The 22,121-nt window shown below is 33.8% G+C and overlaps 1 protein-coding gene across 10 annotated transcripts in view; it reads right to left on the reverse strand.

Annotated features, from left to right (window-relative positions):
- The window catches only part of LOC105196825 (potassium voltage-gated channel subfamily H member 6), a 139,050-nt gene that overhangs the window by 110,617 nt on the left and 6,312 nt on the right, over window positions 1–22,121 (reverse strand). For all 10 annotated transcript variants that reach the window (XM_026135444.2, XM_026135438.2, XM_026135436.2 and 7 more), the window contains exon 2: window positions 3,989–4,219. In XM_026135444.2, coding sequence (XP_025991229.1) covers window positions 3,989–4,118 — 130 coding nt within the window. In that variant the 5' untranslated portion in view covers window positions 4,119–4,219. The remainder of the gene's footprint in view (window positions 1–3,988; window positions 4,220–22,121) is intronic.

Below are 22,121 nucleotides of genomic sequence, written 5' to 3' on the forward strand. Positions count from 1 at the left end.
TTATTTTTGCAAATCTTGATAAATTTATTTTTCTTATTTTTAGTAATAAACTTTGTATCAAGTATTCAATGTACAGGACTTAATATTTTAATATTTTAATGATTACAATATCTCTTTAAATTACCAAACAAATTAATTTTTTTGAAGCCTTGTATCTCGTCACTATTGCTATAATTCGATTGTTGAAAGTTTTGCATAATTAGCAAATTGTAGCTCTATTTAATGCATGTCGCAATCATAGTTCGAAACTTGCCATTCCATTGATTAATTTTCCATGCTAGTAACTGTATCAACGTAGGTAGAGCCTCATGTGCAAGGCCGCGTGCTGGAAAGCTCGCGTTGCGTTAATTCTCACGAAGACACGCGTTTTCTATGTTTTATAAATCGATTCTCTCCGACGAGCCAAATCGGAAAACGGTCGACGCAATAAGTAGCAGATTCAACAATAGTTAATCTACTAAGCAGCCGACTTTATCTAATCTCGGAAATATCTTGAGAAAAAAAAGTAATAAAGATAAATACATACGGAAAGACGATTACAATTTGTCTAATTTACAATGTAATACGGAATCAAATGTGAGTAACGAAAATATCAAATGATACGATAATGGTTCAATAACGTTGAATTATCCGTGATTGAAAAATACCTATGGTAATGTATGTTACCGTCTAATTGAGGACTTATGCTTCAGTCTATCTTTGTAGTAGATTTTAAGAGACTATCGTGTGCTTTTCTTTGACTTGCGAAGTGGCCGTCAACGTGTTACTTGATGGGCGGCACTCCGAGAAGAGTACGAGTTTGTTATTTCAACAAAGGGTGGAATCACTGTGGTGCACGTAACTATCCATGAATCTCCTGTGCTAACATTTGCTGTGTTTTGCCATGGAAAGTGGCTGCAGGTTTTCTTGATAGTAGCCTCTCGCGCTTTTCGCTTCATTGATACTCTTACCTAGGCAAGGTTTAATTAAGCCCCTTAATTAAAGCGGCTCGCAGCGGAACAGAGTGCCCGTCTATCTTATGCACGAGTGAAGCGCAGAAAAGTGGATGAACTTTTTGTTCTGCTACGGCATCAGCACGACGCTGAGGAGCACGAAAGGAGATGAAAACGGAATGAGAATGTATTTGTGCAAGTTGCATTGCTGTGGCAGCTGTTAACTCGAATAACAGCAGCGATTACGTGCTTTGTTAGCTAATTGTTGATGGACGATTATGTACACACATAATTGTATTACCCAAATACCATTATGATTGTTTTATATACTATTTAATACATATATTTTTTACAATGAAAAGCTGTTTTATATATATAATACTGAGGGAAAAGTTACTAAATTTTAATAAATATTTATTTGAATAGTACAAGTGAAATATTTACTAAATGTAAATATATATTTATTTAGTAGAGGAATAACTAACTAAATTTTAATATTATTTGTTCTTATAGGATAAATATTTATGTACCCCCAGTAAATATTTTATTAATATTATTTGAATAAATGTGTGTGTGTGCGTGTATGGGTGTGTATGTGTGTAGTTTCGTTTGTAGATTTATTAATTTTTTATAAGAGAAAGCGTTACTCAAAATCTGGGAAGTTAAACTAACTATCAAACCTACATAAAGCCACCCAAGGAAGTTCTGCACTATGACTATGATAAATTATACAGTGGTGACTATTGATTTCACCGCGGCTAAGGTCAGACGCTACGGCAAAATCGAGTTCGAGAAGTAACCACTGGTCAGCGAATAAATTCAATCTTTTTGCTCCAAATAGCTATCGTTACATCGGTCTTGTATCTTGTCGCTTTTTACTTCAAAGAAACAAATCTCTAGATGAATAGAAAATTTTGACTTGATATAATCGAAGAATCGATGTACAATCAGGAAATACAAAGTGAGAGAGACCCATATAAAGACGTACGTAAACATATGTCCATTAAGTAATGTATATACTATATGTTTGTGTATGTCGTTATATGAGTCTCATTAAAAATTAAGTATCTAGGTGAAAAAATCATAGGGAAGTCTTCAAAAAATCCATTCTAAAGAGGAAAACTAAAGCCATAAATTTTTTTTAGTTATATTTTTTCGATATTTTATTCTAAAATTATATATAGAATTAAGTATTGATATTTTTTTCTAAATTTTTGTTTTGTGAAACACTCGAAAGTATTGGTGCATAAAGTTTGAGTATTAAGAAGTATTTGCGTATTTAAAAGTAATTTAAACCAAGTTTTTCAAGCTATAAAATGATATTTTTAATTGATATGATTTTTCTCGCACCGATATCTTGAAAACTCATTCGTGAAAACTCAAGATATTGAAAAGCTGACAGGAAAAATCAATACTAGGAAATCCACATTTTAAAAAGAAGGTCGTTTCCTGCCGACGGACCGTTTTCCCGTTTTGACAACTGAGTTCCACTTGAGCTGTTTCGCGTGCGGACGTTTTGCATTCAACTTATTTTCTTTTTTCCTTTTTTTTTTCAAAAATATTACGTGCGTCTCCTTCACCCCGCGCTTCTTTGAAACACACACTCGAACTCACACGACACTCGCGCAAATAAGGAGTCGCATTTAAAGAACGCTTTATAATGAGGAAACGTAACAGAAAAGAAGAATTAAAACGTCTGCGCGCGGACACAGCTCAAGCGGAACTCGGTCAAAATTGAAAAACAGCTCGTTGGCAGGGAACAATCTTCTTTTTAAAATATCGATTTTCTCGTTGATTTTTCTAGTCAGTACCGGAAAGACAAAACCACAGGCGCAACAATATATGTACAAATCAATACGCGTTACTTGAACAAATTTTTGTGAGATGCGAGAAAATTGCATGTATTCATAAACTTATAAACGATATCACGTCAATTGTTAAATAATAAATGTATTATTTCATCAAACTCGGTAATTTGCGCTTAATTGAATCTCATCTCTATCCCTGTATAAATCTAGCTAATATCTATTTTAGAAGAAGGATTCAGAACGGAAGGTGGCAGGATGAAAGATGCCTACTACGTTTGCGACTTTCTTGCTTGCGACCGATAAATCTTTACGTGCGACAACGCGTTATATTGATTTATTTCCACCGGCAATAACCGTAAAGTTAGCGCGACACTTCGTGCAGATGTTTATCTCGGCTGTTACGACGGAAATGGCAAGACCTCTCGCGACGTTATTCGGTAGATGGGAAAAATGTTTTCCGCGTCATTAAAAGTTTCCTTAAGACTTCAACAAATTGAGAATATTCGTATCTTGTACAAATGATTTCTTTTCTTTCTACGGAACTAAGTTTTAGTTTGAAATTACGCATTCACTCTTCGCCCGCCTTTTTTTACGTACGTGCAGAGACAATATTACTTTGAACTTGTAGTACGCCGTACGCATAACACATTTAAATCCGTAACAATTAAAAAGTTGAATTATTTTTATTTGCACATTTAAGTATTTTATGTTATATAATATGTTGCTTATTTCATTCGTTATTACACAATATCTTGTAACTTTACGTATAAATTGAATTTGTTTTTTTTTACTTGCACTACAGTTAAGAACTCCATTTTAATAGTTATTACTGCTATAATGTTAATAATAATAACTTAACCTGGTATTAATAGTTTTATCAACGACAAGATTTTCCTATAAATTAGGACCATTTCAAACATTAACGTGGTAAAATATCAATATGAAAAGTAAAAATAAAATAAACATTTCTATTTAGTAAATGCAATTGCAATTATACTAAATATAACTATTTCTTTAATAGTGACTTACTATTTAATAGTAATTAATAATCATAATTGACGTAGTTAAAACAATTATAAATATATAATTGGCACTGCAAAAAACTATCAGTTTATAGTTATATTATGACAATTGCAACAATTTTTTCTCAGTATAGCTGTGAGTTATGGTGCATTCGGTGTACGACATGAGTTGTCATTGGACGAAAAAAATTTTGTGACTATTAACAATCAACAGATACTCTCTCACCGTCTTTCCTATAGTAAAGAATCTCGAAATGCTTTTCGACGCCAGCGGCAAGGGCGTCTCGCAGGGCTGCAACCGCGTGTGGTGATGTCATTGGTCCATGGAGGAAGTCGCAGACTGCTGGTCGCTGCATCACCTCGGCCCTTGAGAAACCCGTCAGCCGGCAGAAACCATCCGAGCAATAGATAATGTGGCATAGTCCTTGCTGCGCGTTCGCCACTAAAAAGCTTCGATCTGCAACAGACGCCAAAAATATATTTGAATCAAATTTGAATCGAAGCACAATTATTCATCATTCTCAATCACGTAGTTATTCGATTTGATTTGTGCAGATTTCGAGAACAAGACACGAAGTTTTCATTCCTATAAATAGTAACGGTCGCACAGTAGCTCTGTTAAATCCACCGAGACTTCAATAGCTCATTAAGATACATAGTGTATTCCCAGGGTATCTAAATTTAGTCGCATTCGCCATAAATCTATACAAGATGGACGCTTTTCTCGTTAACAATAATCCGGGAGTGCCCTGGCATTTATATTTATCGCTCGCGCTCAGTGTAAATTAGCACAAATGACTATTCTATACATGTGTACACAACTGCTAACAGTTGTATGTAGCCAATTACTATGAAGAATATATATCTTACTATATAGTTTCTTTCTAACAAATATAAACCTCTTGATGTATGAAATATTGAGACGTTGTTTATATATTTTTAATTATTTACAGTACTACAATTGCAATTTTCCCAATTCTCCAAAAGAGAGATTTTTTTTATTTATGGGGATTTCTCAAGTGACCGATTCATTTGGAGTTTATTTTAATGAACGTGAGCAACAGATTTATCGTACGAAAAATTTATACTACTTTTCTGGTTACTAGCGTTATAATACGATACAAATTCAGCGGTTGATTAAATCTGGACACTTGTTAAAGACTCGCGATCGACGGAGATCGATCGCCATGGCAACGGACGGTACGGATGGTGAAATCGCCAGATTCGCTCGGAAAGCGTCCGCGCGACGACCTTCGTCCTAAATCCGGCGACAGTCTGAAAGTGCACACCATAAAATATTCTCGTGCCGCGGCTATTAAGGCCGTCTACCACGCAACTGCGATCCGCGAGGCGTCAGCTTTTCGAGACGGCGCGGGTCGTCGTCGCCTGCTGCGTGCCTTGTCGAAAGAGACGAGAATTATCTGACATTAAACACCAGTCGGAGGATAGTTAAAGATTACCGCGTGTCTTTCGACCCTTCTTCGGCGTGCGGAACGATCGACTTTATTTCCTGTTGACAAACTAGAGTGCAGCGCGTCAACTGGCGACGTCGTAGTCGCAACCGTCGACGTCGACGTCGCAGTCATTCTGAGAATTTATATCGAATGCATATGACTCACTCAAAGTTATATGAAGCTTTGCAAAGGACGTTTCTACATAGAAATGCTTTTGCGATATTCGGGGCTTCTGTTGGCCAACAATGCGAAAAACGTGGACAGATAAAGTAGAAATAAAGAAAGATCTTGTGATCTTAAGATAAAAATTGGACTCTACATTTTTTATCTGCGCGTTGATTAATTATATACTATACGCTCTAAATTGGAATCAGTGTATTATTTACTGAAAGACGGTTAATAGTATATTTTTAGTGATATACTTATAACTATTTCGTTCAGTGATACATGCACTGTTTTTCGGTAACAATATACTGATTCGGTCAGTGAGAGTACCCCGTTCTTAATTAGAATCACTGAAAAAATAGTGAATAGATTATTGATGACACAGTTATAAGTATAGCACTGCAAATCAGTAAGATTCTACTGATTCAGATTTAGAGAGTATATTTTTACTTTCAATCTCTCTCCTGATGTAAAGCTCGCTAATGGCGAAAAGAAAATTCTTATAGATCTTAATTGAAAGGGATGAAAACAGAAACATTAATTAAAACGAGACGGAAATGAATAATAGCGTCCTAGAAAGGCGCTTTCAGGCCGATCCAGCTACGAACACGAAAAATAATGACACGTACACAAGCCCGGTGCATAATTTTTTCAGCGAATTTTATTTTTAACGGTACAAACATATTTTTTGTTTTACGCGGAAATTTCTTGAGCGCGTTTTTTGGCATCACACAGCATCATAGACACATATCTTTCTCGGAAATTAATTTACGAATTATTTCGTTTCGTGGATTTACGAATATTTCGAAATATTTTGGCGAGAGCTTAAGGCGTGATATCGGGATGTTAATACACGCGACCATTTTCAAGTGTATCTCGGAGTCCTGGGCGTTACGGCGCACCAGAATCCAGCAGAAATGTCAGTCGTGCCGAGCATCAAACTGCTTTGCATGCCACAGGCGCCGCTGCGTCGGTCGGTGTGCCCTCGTATTCCACCGCTGTTACGTACCTGAGCATTCTGCGAAGGACAATTGGGTTTAATGAAGTTGAAATTGAAAATACAACGGAAACGCGCACGTGATGCGCGCGACATAAGGTTAATCAACGCCATTTTACATCTGGAGCAATCGTCGCTTTGCATATTGCGTGACTTCCTTCCCCAAGTAACAATTCGATGTCCCGGGACGTCCGAAGTATGTCATGAAAAGTCCCATTTGTTGTTAAAAGATTAAAAGTCTAAAATATGTCCTGAAGTTTTTCAGACATTCTCTAAAGGATGTCATTTATGTATACATTTTAGAGAGTATCCAAGAGACGTATTCAATATAATATATCAATATGATCTTTTAATTCATTAAAATTAATTTTTTAATTTTAATTTTATTAAATAATATTAGATAAGTTTATTTTACATATTTAACATACGAATATTTTGATGATAGTTAAGAAACATCACGTTTTTACTATTATGCAATAGATGTCTATAAAATGAAGGAAAAAAGACATCTGAAGAACGTCCAAAGGCTATCCGGCCCATAGTAGGTTGCGGCATCACCGATAGATGCAGCAAAGTTGCATCTCTCATAAATAAAATTTATATGATAGAATAAAAGTATTGTATGTAGAAAAGACGTCCCCAGAATATTTTAGGTCATGTTAGGTACATCAAATGGATGGACTCTATGCATGATATTATAATTTTATTTTTAAAATAGACTTATAAGATTTCGAAAAACTAACTTTTTGATATGGTCTAAAGAGAATAAATATAATGATGAAATTAATTTTAGAAAAGTCAATTTTTATAATTATATTAAAAAATTCTGATCTCTTATTTGAAGATATTTCCTTTCCGATATTATTTCCTCTCAATTCATAAAAATTATTAGTTAATGAGAATAGATGATAATATTTCTTAAATAAAACTTTACAAATTTTCTTCATGTAGACAAGTATATTTGATTACTGCTATATAATCTTATTTTAATATTTATGTACATATTATGAAAAGATATTCTTAAAACAAAAATATTCTTTTCTCGTGTAATTAACATCACGTAATTAATTATTACAAAAGCAATTCAATTTTTAATTTTAATTAAATGAGCTTTGTTATCACGGCATTAGAACATATTACAGTAATACGTTATTCAAAAAAGCATGATATATCACGAGGGGAACTGTTATAGCATTTAATAAAATATGTTTATAATACTGACAGTTCTAGAGCATCGCACGTGCAATATAGAATTAAAATTCTCTATACGAATCTCTCTTTTATTTTTCATCGCATAATTTTCACCACTTGGAAAGACGAACTTGATAGAATATCTTATCGTACTAATAATTAAGTAGAAATATGATACGCTTTCTAACGACAGCCGCGACTTATCGATTTGCAAGACAGTTTTCGCTAGGTCGCTTGATTAAAGATAGCCAAGCGGATTAATTATTACTCGCTGTCGCGTTTCTCATACACGTCGATTGTCGTTTTTCCAGAAAAGCGATAACATAGCGTACGTTAAAGTTAATTAATATTCCGAAGCACGTTTGGAATGTGATCATTTTGAATATTGCGTGACTAGGCTCTCTTAGCCGATGCTCGTGAGATATGACACGGTATTACATTAAAATGCTTAATGTATAGTTTTGATTTCATGCTATTCAAGAAATTCCTAGCTAATATACGCTATTAACACGTCTTTTAATTAAAATCATTCATTTAGGCAAATTGCTCAAAATCGTCATGACATCACCTACGCATGTTATATTAAATTTTACACAAATGTGATCGCTGTCACGGTGATATACATATGTATATATAATTTTACAAAGAATAATTTTATAAATTTATTAATTTCTCTTTTTCTTGATCGGTTTAAAATGAAAGAGCGCCAGGTGCGGCCGAATGGCCGCTGCTGAATGATTTGGATAAAGAATTTACGACTGTGCCGAGAGGTACGTTGCTCAGAAACATGACTTCAAGCGATACGAGAGCAGTACTTTAATTGTGATTAATACTATTCCCCGTGCTTCATCCGCACCTAACGGAGAAACATTGTTCGCTGTCATGTAAGCGAGATTGATCACTCGTATTTTTTTTATCTACATAACGTGATGAAACTGCAGGAGTGACCATCAGTTTGCGGATGAAATTTTATTAGAAAAATATCTGAAATTTTAAATCCTAAGATATTATCTCTTATTATACTGCAAGTTTTCATTTTTTACGTTTTTGTGACGAAAACGAATAAAAATAACTCGTATAATTTCTATCGTTATATTCTCTTTTTAATTTTATAATTTATATTTATGAATTATATTAGCGAAAAAAATATTAAAAGAGATTACAAGATACTATGAAAAAGTTTCAGACTTGTTCCAAAAAGATCTTGATGCGGCGATCCGTTTCATTTATTTGTAAGCATCGTGTTATCCTCATTATCGCTTGCATTATCATTCGAGCATATTATACTTCGACAGGTACTGGATATACAGACAAGCCACTTTTAAATATGCGTGGATGTAATTGGAAGAGCACTTTGCGAGGATGAATTATGTTTTTGCTATTACAAACATAATTCAAAGTAAACTTTGCGTTATCATTAATGCGATACATCAGCGTATTTTTCCGGAAAGGTTTTCCGAGCACGCAAAACTGCAATTTTATCCCCCTGAAATAACAGTATCTTTTCTTCGACCCTTATCGGGGTTTCTCGCCTATTGCGAGGAAAATCCACGTCGCAGTACGTGAAATCCTCATGATAACCCCGTAAATGTTCTGCGGGGAAAATCGCTTTGAATGAATCGATTTTGAAGAGAGCGAAAACGAGCAACGAAGAAGTAACAAAGTAGCATCGTAAATGGGGACCGCTTAGGCGTAAGACATCTTTTTATGTAGCCCATCGTGGCAAGTTTATCGGCCATAGACTAGAAATAGAATTCGCCGACTTCACACCGTTGACAGGGCTGTTGTGGCCCTTTGCCAAGGATGTCACTTAGCTACAAGAGTCGTTTCATGGACCAACTCCTTTGACATACTGACCGCTCGAGTCCTTGTCTTTTTGCATCGCAAACAACTTACAGTTTTGCGCATTACGTCGCATACGTTTGGATTATTCTAACAAAGTTTTAATGCTGCTACAATAAATATAATAAAATAATTTTGTCCCTTTTTGCTTAAATTCAAGCAATTTAAAAGATTTAAACTAACTAGAAGATTGTCATTAATTTTATTGATGGAATAAAATTACAATTATAATAAGCATATTTAAGACATATCATAGTCATAAAATCGTACAAAAGTTCGATGGATGCGAATGGATGCACTGATTGCTACTCATTTTTCTTGCGCTACTCATCACTGCGTTGAAGTTGTTCCGTTCAACGGGGGACATCGACGAAGAATGCAGCTCGTATTCGGTGCCAAGAACGCATTTGCGTTATATGCTCACGGCACGGAAGAAAATAGAAGTTCTACGAAAGAACGACAACTTTAAGATTCGCGAGATGTAACTCAGCCATCGGAATATTTTTGGCATCTACGTCATTAAGCAAGAAACATAAAATTATGATGGAACCTAACGAAGGGAATAAATATCAACATCGATTGCGTCTTTGTTCGAACGAATTACAACGTTTTGTTATAAACAATGGCGGTGCATCAATCACAGTATTTAAACGTGAAAATCAGCGCCTTTATCGTCAATATTTCAGCGGCATGTGCATGAAATTGATTCAAGATTCGAATCGAACGTGTAATTTTGTTTTACGCAGAAACCAGTTTATTTTGATCCCGCGGAGAGAATCGCGAATACCATCGAGATATAACGACAACTCGATTATACTGCCGATTTCCGCTGAAGGAAAACAAGCTCAGATGCCATTTGACATTTGATAAAAACATGGATGTCTCGCGCATGAAACGATAATTTTTATTAGCGATTGCTGAAAAACAATCCAAGATGAGCTTGTATGACGGATGGGCAAGAAGGAAATTGTGATTTGAAATAATCAGGATTTGAAGAAATCTTTTTTTTTTTTTTTAAGACCAATAGGTTTTAATGGGTTTTTCGAATTTTTATAATCCGCTAATGATTAATAAAATTCAGTTGGTTATTCAATTGGTAATACTACAATTATGAATTAAGTTTAATTTAATTAATTTAATTAAACTTATTAATTAATATAATAGACATACATATCTAAGGGACATGCCAAATTGATCAGTCTTTAGACTCAATATTTTTTATTTATTTTATCTTTTAATAAAAAATGATTTTGTCATGTATGAGGGCTTAAAATGTTTGTAAAGTATAGTAGATTGTTTTGTAAATTTGGCAAAAAAAAATAAAAAATGGTATTTTTAATTATAATTAATATTTATTTTTAAGAGTAAACTTTGCGATCTTTGATTTTTGCGAAGAAAACTATCGCTACGCTGCAAGCGCATTCGTCCTGTACCAACGCAATCTTCAAAGCTATTAAATCCCGCTGGCAAAGGGAAACACCCCGAAATTAATGATCTCTTCCAAATCTTTCGTACGATTGAGTAAAATAAACAGTTGATCCATCTGGCGGCAGTGAGATGGTGCACATAAAAGAAATAAAAATTGTAACGTCAGTGCACAGGTCCAACGATCTATTTGCTGCGCCATCTGCAAGATATATTTTTGCTTGACTCCTTGCTCGTGACACTTAAGGACACGACAAAAGTCTCTGGGGACAAAATTTCGAACGTATCAAGTGCCAAATTAAACAACATCAGAGTTAATCATCATGTCATTATTAAAAGATGTTAATAATGGTACGGGCCTAAAGCATATCGGCTAAAAAGCATATCGCGATGCACAAGCGAACCTACTACTTTGGATATTCTCAAAGAAACATCTTTCTAACACTTAACCTGAAAGTTCTCACTTTCCTTCAAGTTTATTTTTATTGCGGAAATATCCTCCGCTACGCTTCGAATTTTTCTGAAATTCAGAGTAAGCGACTTGACGTGCAGGCGTGTATTTGAACATCAGGAAATTGACGTGTTTGACCAGATTTATTCTTCGATACGCGTGTGCCATCCTACGAGTCTGCGTGAACCTGTTTTGCCAAAAAGTATAAAAGGTTTCGGTCGCGAAAGTATGCGAATCATTCGGACGGCGATGAGTTCGACGATTTATCTGTTGTTCAAAGTCCGTCGCCGAGGGGCGACAAATGCACGATTGCCACATGGACGAAACAATCCCGCAAGAATACTTTAACGACGTTTAAAAATAGGTCTACGACGATGACATAATATTTTTGCAATTTACGGCCCGTAAGATATTTTATTTTTCTCGCTACACAAGATGTTTTCGATATAAAAATCCGATGCTTGGCGCCGCGACGACGCCAACTTGCGGTATGCGTACGCTCGACGATCATTGGTTGTTTAATCATTCAACTATTTTTTGCCAACCTCGAATTCGAAGTTGTGTACTTTTTTCTCTCTCAGGTTAGTTACATATTTATGAATGTCGACAATTAGGTAATTAAAAACAAATTAATAAATACGAGCGGTGCTTTTTTGCAAATGTTACTAAACGAAGGGAGTAGAGAGGAGGAGAGAAGGGAATTCTGGTGAAACAATTGCTGGCAGACACTTGTTAAAATATATCGGTTCTCACATATCGCGATATAGCTCAGAGGATGATCCTCGCGAACCGGCATCTGCGAAAAAAAGAATCTGGCGGATGCTCGAGAGCCGTGGAGAATTTTAAATATCTATTCTGGCGAGTGTCCAAAGTTTGTGAACGAATTTACACGCGCGAGTGCGAAAGCGTGCGCGTGCATCGCGCACGTAGGTCGCGTCACGCGAGCGAGATCGTGCGAATCCGCCTGACGATTCATCGTGATTTCCGCCAACTTGCTTGAAGTCATTGTCACCGGCAGAGACGTATTCCCTTCGTATGTTTTAGTGACGTAGCCGCTGTCTCTTTGCACATGGCGATCTTCAAGAGACATAAGTAGGTCAACCGAAGTTGTCGAGGTCTCGCGATTTCTAATCGACCCTGATCCACTCATTCCGATGAATGAATCAGCCCGCTGTCTTTTGCGCAACACGTGATACGATAAATCTGTTTAAATCGCCGAAGATGAAAAATCGCCGAATGACTGTTGTGACAAGTAGTAACGATAGAAAAATAAGCGATTACATATACGTGTTACGTAAGAAGATATAAATAAGCGCTAAGTATAAGTCGTCACAACGCTATATACGTTCCATGAGGTTTCAGACACTCTAATTTTATATACTTTTTCTATTAGAGGAGAGGAGGAGATATTATGGCCATTCATTTACATTTTATACAATAACTTTATTAATAATCAGTATTTTTGAAATTGAACGATTCATCAAAGTGTTGTTTAATAGATTCTGGGCTTAAAATTATGAAATATTTATTACGTTAAATATTATTTGTAAAAATATAGCGACAATGTGCATAGTGGGTCAAAGAGGAAAGCTGATAATATGACCCACTAAAAAATAAATTTAAAAAATTGATTTTATTTAAAAAAGATAGTTACAAAATTATATATTTTTAATCGGTTTTCTATTACTAGATAATCTATTAATTATGTTGCCTAACTAACATTTCTGGATTATTGGCATTATATGTATATTGGCTTTCATCAGAATCTCATATTTACACATTCTTCTGGCAAGTCTTTCGCAACCAATCTCCGAAGAGTACTTCTGGGAACTTCAAACAAATTTGCTCTTCTGCAGCTTAATTTTTTTATTCTTGCACAGTCACAAAAAGTCATGCAACGTTGCTTGTTGCATATGACCTTTGTATCACGTCTTCCTTTGCTTTTTTTTAGAGTACGTTAATAATGATTACTAGTATTCGTCACCTAATAAAGGAAATAATAAGAACAGCCATAACATCGCCTTGTCCCTTATACTTTGACGTCAGCAACCATTTATGTGCTACACTAAAAATTCCGTGATGTTTTTCAGTTAGTTGTCCATAATGAGTGAAGCAGAGAAGTGGATAAATATCGTGCAAGTTTCAATCGATCCTGACTGTGTCAAATCAATTTCAAAATTTCTAATAAAAATTTTCCAGTTGCGCGTTGCAACATGACCGTTTGATGTGTAAAAGCGTCACGAGAGCGGAACGTTGAAAAGTTCAAAGAGGTTTAAAACGGTGGGGTTTAAGTGGCTGATTGATCTGCCGGTAACAGTGATTTTCAGCTTTCACAATCATACGAATGTCAAAAAGACTTTCAATTGTGAATAAATAAAATATCCGACTCAAAGTCAATTATTCCTTTGAGCAACCAGCTGTAAAATTTTTGTTTCAAGTTTATATTAATAACATTACGATTTCAGAAAAAAATAAATTGCAAATTAAAATTTGTTAAGTGACTTAATAAATACAATTTCTGTAATTAAATTTCATTAATATAAAAATGATACGAAACAAAAAAAGCAGTGTCTCAACGATTATCCGTATAACGCAAAAATATTGGAATAAATCACGCACCGGTTCAAGTTGACCGTAAACACGCGAATGCAATTCTCATGAGTGACAGCGTGTCTATTGACTCTGTCAACGAATCGGAATGACAGATTGCCATTTATTGTCCCGCGAGATTAAGTAGCTTCGTGATAGAGAATAGCGGTGAAGCTCACCACACCGGCAAAACGGAAAGAGAACTCGAAGCGCCGCAGTCGCAATTGTCGACTTTTAATAGCTTTGCACACGAAAAGGGAAACTCGTGCCAGGTTCCCGGTATCACACGTTATCGGCTCTTCTATCCTCCGCCGTCTGTCCTGCGTGCGTTCTGGGATATTTGTCGAACGAAACTGGTGTGTCCTTGACACGCGTACCATTCGAACGCGATTCAGAATTCGCCAAGCGATGACGGACACGGCATTCTATTATACCGTAATTTAATTGCTATTTGCAAATAATATCTTATCGATTTTATAATTTAAATATTTTTCCGAGGAAATTACCATTTAAATATGCTTTAAACCTGCTGAGGTCATGATTGATCTGACTGATACACGCATTTTTTCTTATTTTTTTAAACATATTTTTGCATGCAGTTTTCTCGCAAAATTGTTATCGCTCTCTAACTTTTATACTATTGTATTTCTCAAATACAACGCGACTCTGCAAGTAATTTTTAGGACCGCGACATTCGCAGGGTTAAGGAAGTATAATCAAAATACTTCAATCTACATATTTCAAAATTATGAATATTATTTAAAATAAAATTAATATTACGTATGTAAACCGACTGACCGTGTAATTTCTAAAAAAAATAAAAGCTCAAGTTGGAGGTTTATATATTTTATGGAGATACATCATGTTACGGTACTTTTTAAAATGCTTTGACATACATAAAAATTATGTGAATAACTAGAGCAAATCCTTTTGTTGTTGTAAAAATTCAATTCCATTCACCATGTGTTTCTTTGGTATACAACCCAGCAAGCACCGAATATAACAGATGTGTAATGTCATATGCATTTGTTATATCTATGTTATATAGTATTACATCTATATTATATTTAATGTTCGCTGGAAAGTAAAAGGCTGATGAAAGTATGCTTTTGAATTAAAGATAAACTAAAGAAATATAACGAAAAATTGACAACACTGTTAAAAAATAGTTTAAAAAATTGTTACAAAAATAATAACTATATGCAAGTCTAACCTAGGTCATGTTTATTAATCTTTCCATTTTGAATTATGTGGTAGACGGTAAAGAAGGGATTGATTTCCCCATTTCCAAAATAAATTATTGATAGTGATGACTTGTCCATTAAATGACCGTATTTCGTCAATCGTGTTTCATATAGTGACAAGTTGAGCGTGGAGCACCAGTAGTCGGGCAAAGTTACATTTTTTTTTGTTAAAGTAAGTAAATCATGTTTTTTGTTATTTTTATCTTTTAATCTGGTATGTAATGTAAGTAAAAGGAATTTTTATAATAGTTATAAAAATGATTATAGAAATTCAGAACAGAATCATATTTAAGATAAAGAGCATTCTGTAAAGGAAAGTACATGCTTTACACGAGTGAGAATGCAAGATTTACTTTACAACCTGCTTTCTGACAACGGAACTGACAGCAAGGAGATCGTAAATGAACAAGATGACGAGAAGGATGCCAATGAAGGTTTAACTCATGCAAACTTGTTTATGTATGGACAGTTTGACTAAAATACTGAAATCGATCATGCGTGAAATCTTACAACTTGAAGAAAACGTACTTGCGTGCAAGTTCGAAAAAAATGCTACATTTTTTGCAATTGAAAATGAAATAAAAAAATGTTATTGCTGTGACTTACGTCAAAAAGCAGTTTGCGAGGATCAAACACATTGCATGCACTGCATTAAAAAATATGCAATATCACATCTAAGGGAGCCGTGTACAATATATGAAGTAAGCGTAAAGGCAAGAGTTGAAGTAAGAAATAAAACGAATTTATTCGCTGACGCCTTTACTCCAGCTCCTTACACCGGAAGTACGTAGCATTACACCTACTCTTATTTCTTACGTTAAGCTCACTCCGCGTATTGTAGACGGCCCTTGATAATACGTTATAAATTAAAGAGTTGCAACGAATATTCGGCAATTATTCAATATTCTGTTATTTGGCAATTTAAAAAAAACAAAATAATAGTAATTTTAAAAGTAAAAATAGAAGGTAAAAATGCAGCGAATAGTAATATTCGGCACTTAACAAATATCGAATATTCGACAGTCGTGAACCGAATAGTTGAATATTCAGCGGATATTCGACACAGAAAAAAATATAAATATCGAAGAATATCGAAAAATTGTCAAATATTTGATGCAACTCTACTCTAAACATATTTCTTTTATGAAAATACTTTTAAATGATCGTTTCCAAAATAAAATACTGATTTTATTGCCAAAATTAGTTTTTTTTTCCTTTTTATTACCTTTTTTTCTAAATCAAAATTACTCAATTTTTAGGATATGAAATATTTATTTATTTTTTTAATCAAGCATCATTATATTTACTAATTTTTTTTCGTGAGTACTGACTTTAGACTGTATAAAGCTAAAAAATTCTTTTTTATGCACGAATAAAAAAATAATGAATTTTTTATTGCATCAATAAATTTTGCTGATTTTATTTTAAATTTGTATACAAAAAAAAGTAAAAAATATATCGGATCATGTAATTGTAAAATCATATTTTTATGTTGTAAAAGTGTAACAAATTTTTTTCAGATTTAGAGCTCGAAAGTTTTTCGAAAAACAACTGTAATCCACACTGTAGTGCGAGTGTTTGGTATTTGTGATTATAATTGTATAGCACCAGAATAGTGGTTAAAAGCGCTATTTTTTATAATTATTACTGCTATAATATATTAGTTATTAGTAATAATAATCTCGTATAATTTTACCGGCTATAAAAAAATTTAATTACAAACTGTACTATTGTAGGATTCTCCAAGTGAAAATAAACATTGAAATATGTGGTGATACGCATAAGTATTGCAACGTCGCAGATTAGCTGTCACGTTGTATAGTCATGTTCGATATTTTTATATAGTAAATGCATCAGCAAAATTAAGACTAAAGGGTAAACTCTTGTAATTTACAATTATAAAAGTATTTTATTTATTTAATATTACGCAATTAAAAGCAACAATGATTTCATGAAATCATATTTTACATATATGCTAAATTTCAATTATGTTTTCAATAACACAGTTTAATAAAAAAAAAACAACTTTTTTAACAAAATAAAATTAGTTATTTCCTATAGTTTTTTGGACGCTGAATACAAATCTGGTTTTATTACGTCATAATTTTGAGAAATTTACAATTAACTTTGCAAAAAGGGCTATTTTATAAAAATTCCTTTTGAAGGTTGAAAGTCTTAATAACATTTAATTTTAATTACAATAAAACTTCTTCAGCATGTCTCACATCATAGTTATAATACATCAAAGTGTGAAAATAGATCTTCTTTTGTATATTTGTCAATGTTGTGACGTGATAAGGCAATTTGAAAACCGGATTCGTATTTGGTACTCAAAAAAGTAGGAAAAATGACCAGATCCGTTCTAGTGTTATTTTCTTGTTGAACTATGTAATCCAAGTCACTTTTTACTGAGATCTTATCGATCACACTTCCTTAATATCGCGAATGCGAAATGCGAGGTCAAGGATTTATATGTTGTAATCATATTAATAATAAATTTTAACAACGTGATATTTTAGAACGTTAAATAATCATCTATCTTCTTTTTTTCCGATGGTATTCTCCAATTCGAAAAACAGCGTATAATTGTAAGATGGATTAGGATTTTTATATCAGTGTCGAGATATTTATATGGAATTTGATGTACTTTTCAATATAAAGATCAAAGAGATTTCATCTTAAACTTTCGCGAACATTCACAAATTTTCTGAAATCTGTTAGCGTGAAAAAAAATCAAATGTACCCTTTGTTACAGAATGTAAGATAAAAGGCAGCGCAAATCTAAGTCGAATCATTTTGAAGATCGACTAATTGCGTGGAGAGGGAGGGGGAAGAATTTGCCAATCTTTCCTTTAACAGAAGAGATTCACAACTGACCAAAGTTGATGATTTTCTTCAATGTATTCTTCATAATGTTTAATACTTTGCCAAGCGACATTGCGATACGAGTCATCGCGACGGGAGATGGTCCGGTGATGTCGTATTCGATTACCGTTCAAGTGGACAGGTGAAGAATATCGGATACACGTGGAGCGATCTGTCGTAAGAATCGTGGCGGTAGTATGCGGCGGGGGTAGGTAGTAAAAAAGAAAAAAAGAAGAGTGAGTAAACACGCCGGGGACGAATCGGACTGTAGAGGAGACGTCAGATTAGAAGCCACGGCGCTTGACTGGCACACATACATATTTTTTATTACATAAATTGGCGCACGAAGGTCTTCCCCCTAGAGAGAGGTTATCACGTTAATGCCTATTACGACGCACCCGCCCTCGCGCTTGCCGTGGGTGAATTTGACGAGCGTGACTTTGTCGTATGAACTTTCCCCATGAATGTGGACAAATCGCGCTGAAAAGACTGAAAAATGAATGGGCTCCAAGTCTCAAATGTTATCGGAGCGTTGACACAAAGTGCTCTTCTAAGAATATGAGAGCTCGAAGAATTGTACTAGACACGCGACAAATGTCATGTTCTCAATGCATTTCCGGAATATTTTGTATATGAGGAAGCCGTTATTGTGACTATGTATATTTATAAATTTACATATTTTTAGGATCTTTCTTTAGTCAAAGTTTGCCGGTTGAAAGCTTTTCAACTTATACGGCATTGAATTAATACAATTAATCGTCTCATATTTAACTCTCGATTTGCAATAAGACAAAAATAAGTAAATTATAAAAGCCTACACCGATTGTGAAAACACGTTTTCAAGTTTAGTGCGCGCCGGATAAAGTTCCAGTCTTGAAACAATTAAAGTTGAACAAGTATAGCAATATCACGATGTTAAATTGATAATTAAAGAATAAATGATGCTAACAAAAAATAATTTGCAGTTTAATGTGAAAAGTGAAACTCAATATTTCTTTTGCTGTATTAGATAAAGACTGAGCATTTAATAAATTTAATTTTGCTACGAAGAAATCGGTCGTCGCAATCTTGATAAAGTTATTGAACCGAAGCTGGAAATCCAATACGTAGAATTGTTACCCAATCATATTACGAGTCTCATTCTTCTATCGTGTGTCAGTAAACTTGACACCTCAGTTAGATGTAATCTTATCGAATTACAGTCATTCATTTAACGATAAATTAGAAACTAATGCTATTATTTATTTTAATTGCCGTGTCATTATTGTAGTGTCGTTTATCATCAAATTAAGCAAATCAAGAATTTCTGTCGAATCTGTGTCGAATCGAGAACAGTTCCATAAACAGATTTGTGATTTTTAATCGTAATAAAAAAATCTTGTGAAAACGAACGGAAATACCCGCATTCCGAGATTATCCAATTACATTACTATCCTTTTACCTTTATTATGGTCGGTGCAACATTTGTGATATTTGATTGTGGAATTTCGCCCATGCTAATAAACTCGTTGCTAATCCATTTGTACTAATTAAAAAAAAAAATTAATATGGAATCCTTAAAGAGATTGCTTATTTAAAATATATATTATTTCAATTTACATGTTTAAATAATTTTATATGTGCATTTCTGTATTTTTCACTTTCACCCAGAGAATGTGAATAGAAATTATAAGAAATATGCAGAAAAACGTTGAAAATAGTAAGCAAAAGCAGTACACAACTTTATTTGTAAATACTATAATCCTTTTTATTCGAAGAATTTTGTAGTCTTTTTAATTTCAACTAGTCCCTAAGAAGAGAGAGAGAGAGAGAGAGAGAGAGAGAGAGAGAGAGAGAGAGAGCTAGTAACTAAGAGGATATAATCTGCAGAATCGTATTTAAATTGCTGATGAGACTTATGCATCTCGCAGTAGTGTAATCAAGATGTTAGTTAAAAAAAATGTAATATTAAAAGTAATGCTTAGAAATATTAAAACGCATAAGAATAATTTTTCCACGTTGTTTCCTCTTCTTTTCGCCGTAGAGTTGCATTATTTTCTATTAACTGAAAATGATAATTCTCTGCGATTTAAAAAAAATTCGATATCAACTACGCGCGAATGTATATATTAGCATTTCATTATGGCAGTGAGTTTCATTGTGCTATGTATCGCGTTTTCGTTAGTTATACGATAATATCATACTATAAATATGAAATAATTTTCGTACCATCTAATAATTTAATCAGTTAACCTTGAACTATAATGTATTCTCTTTTTCTTTCTATCTGTAAGTAGATATATATGCAACAATTACCGTTATCTATCTAAAATATCTTTTTCAAATTATCTAGGATAATGTGAACAGTAAAAGAATGACACATAAGTATTGTTCTTATTCTTAATCTCCAACTTAGCAAATCCATTTATCTTAATAAGAGAATTTTTTTTAACTGATAACAATATGGTTGTTTGGTAACAATATTGGAAATTTACTGCCACATGAAAATCTATAGTAAACGTAACGGGACTATAGATTATTAGTACTGGCAGTATATTGAAACACAGACTAAATTGAATAGATCAGTAGTAGTGCAATATACAAATTACTCCAAAATTATAAATTTTACAATACAAAACTTTTACAAGGAATTTTGTCATTATATAATGTGAGTTATATATCTTCTGTTTTTAACTTTTTCTTAATTTTTATTTACGTATTGATTCCGAAGAGAAATATTTTTTGTTAAATTATTTAAAAAACTTGTTTTTAAGAAATAAAGATTTTGAAATAAAAATATGAATATCCAAAGTTGTTTTGTTCAATAACGATATTATCTAAAAATTATATGGATAAAATCATGTATTAGGTTGTCTAGATTAAAATAAAATCATCTTTATTTTATTTAAGATACATTCACAAGTAATTTATCTTACTTTTATCTAAATAATTTTAAATTATTCAAGCACAACACTGTATGTGTGTATTGATTCACATAAATTGCAAAATACTGATATTGCTACCACATATTCTATAACTTTCTATAGCAGTGTATAAATCAACATTTTGTCCGTGTAATTTTCACATACAGATAAAAATAGCCACTTGCATTTCTTTCTTTTTATTATCACTAAACGTGAAATATATTCTTCACTTTATAATACAAAAGTATGCGCCTTCATAATCTCGCACGGTGCACAAAATTCTTATCTAAACAAGCAATCCCGTCAAGGAGAATTCTTGTCAGTAAATCGCGACAATGCAAAAGAAACCGTCAGTGTTCCCTTCTCCTCTCTATCTCTCTTCCTTTTCGCAATCAATTCGGGCCACCTCCACGTCCCGCCTCTCCTCTAAAGACTCAAGGCATTTCTGGAGTGATATTGCCAGTGACATGCATTGTCCCATATTGTGACATAGAGCTACCCCTTTCCTCCATTTAACCGAGCCCTTCCATATCCATTCTGCACCGCAGTCGGGGGATGTTTTACATAATATTGAAAATGAACCTCTGGCTCAATGCCTGCACGTTCTTGCATATCGCAGCCTCAATATATTCCCTAGTACTTCGATTACGTTTCTACGTCTGTCAGAGAAGACGTGGGCATATTTTTAGTCTTGACCTTCGAAGAAAAACCGATCGCGGTAACGAATCGGAGCAAATCGAGCGTGTACATGTAAATGATCGCGTCAGTTGTTGGCTTACGAGAGAATATAACGAATTTTTTCGAATTAATATCAAATATGATTATATCAATTCCTAGCTTGTACCTGAGCACGTTCTTGCATATCGCACGATCTTAAATACTAATTCGGCACGATAATAAAGTAGTTGAGTATTATGAATTGTAAAAACTTGTGATAATCAAATAAAACAGTATTCCGCGTTCATCCTCGTTCATTAATAACTTAAGTCGCTTTGTCAGATTAATGATCGCCACGTAGTTAGTAAAATTCTACTGAATTAATCGGTATAAACAGACATGTCATTATTATAATTTATTTAATTAACGTAATGCTATGCAATGACATCGATATTGTTGCGTAAAACGCAACTTGCGAATTACCTTGCGTCGCAACAGAGTTATAGTTTTATTTGTCCACAAACTAGCCGCCCACGTGAAACAATTAATGCGAATATAATTATTTATGCAGCCATT

The sequence above is a fragment of the Solenopsis invicta genome, chromosome 2 (genome assembly GCF_016802725.1).
Source record: "Solenopsis invicta isolate M01_SB chromosome 2, UNIL_Sinv_3.0, whole genome shotgun sequence".
In the NCBI taxonomy this organism is placed as follows: domain Eukaryota; kingdom Metazoa; phylum Arthropoda; class Insecta; order Hymenoptera; family Formicidae; genus Solenopsis; species Solenopsis invicta.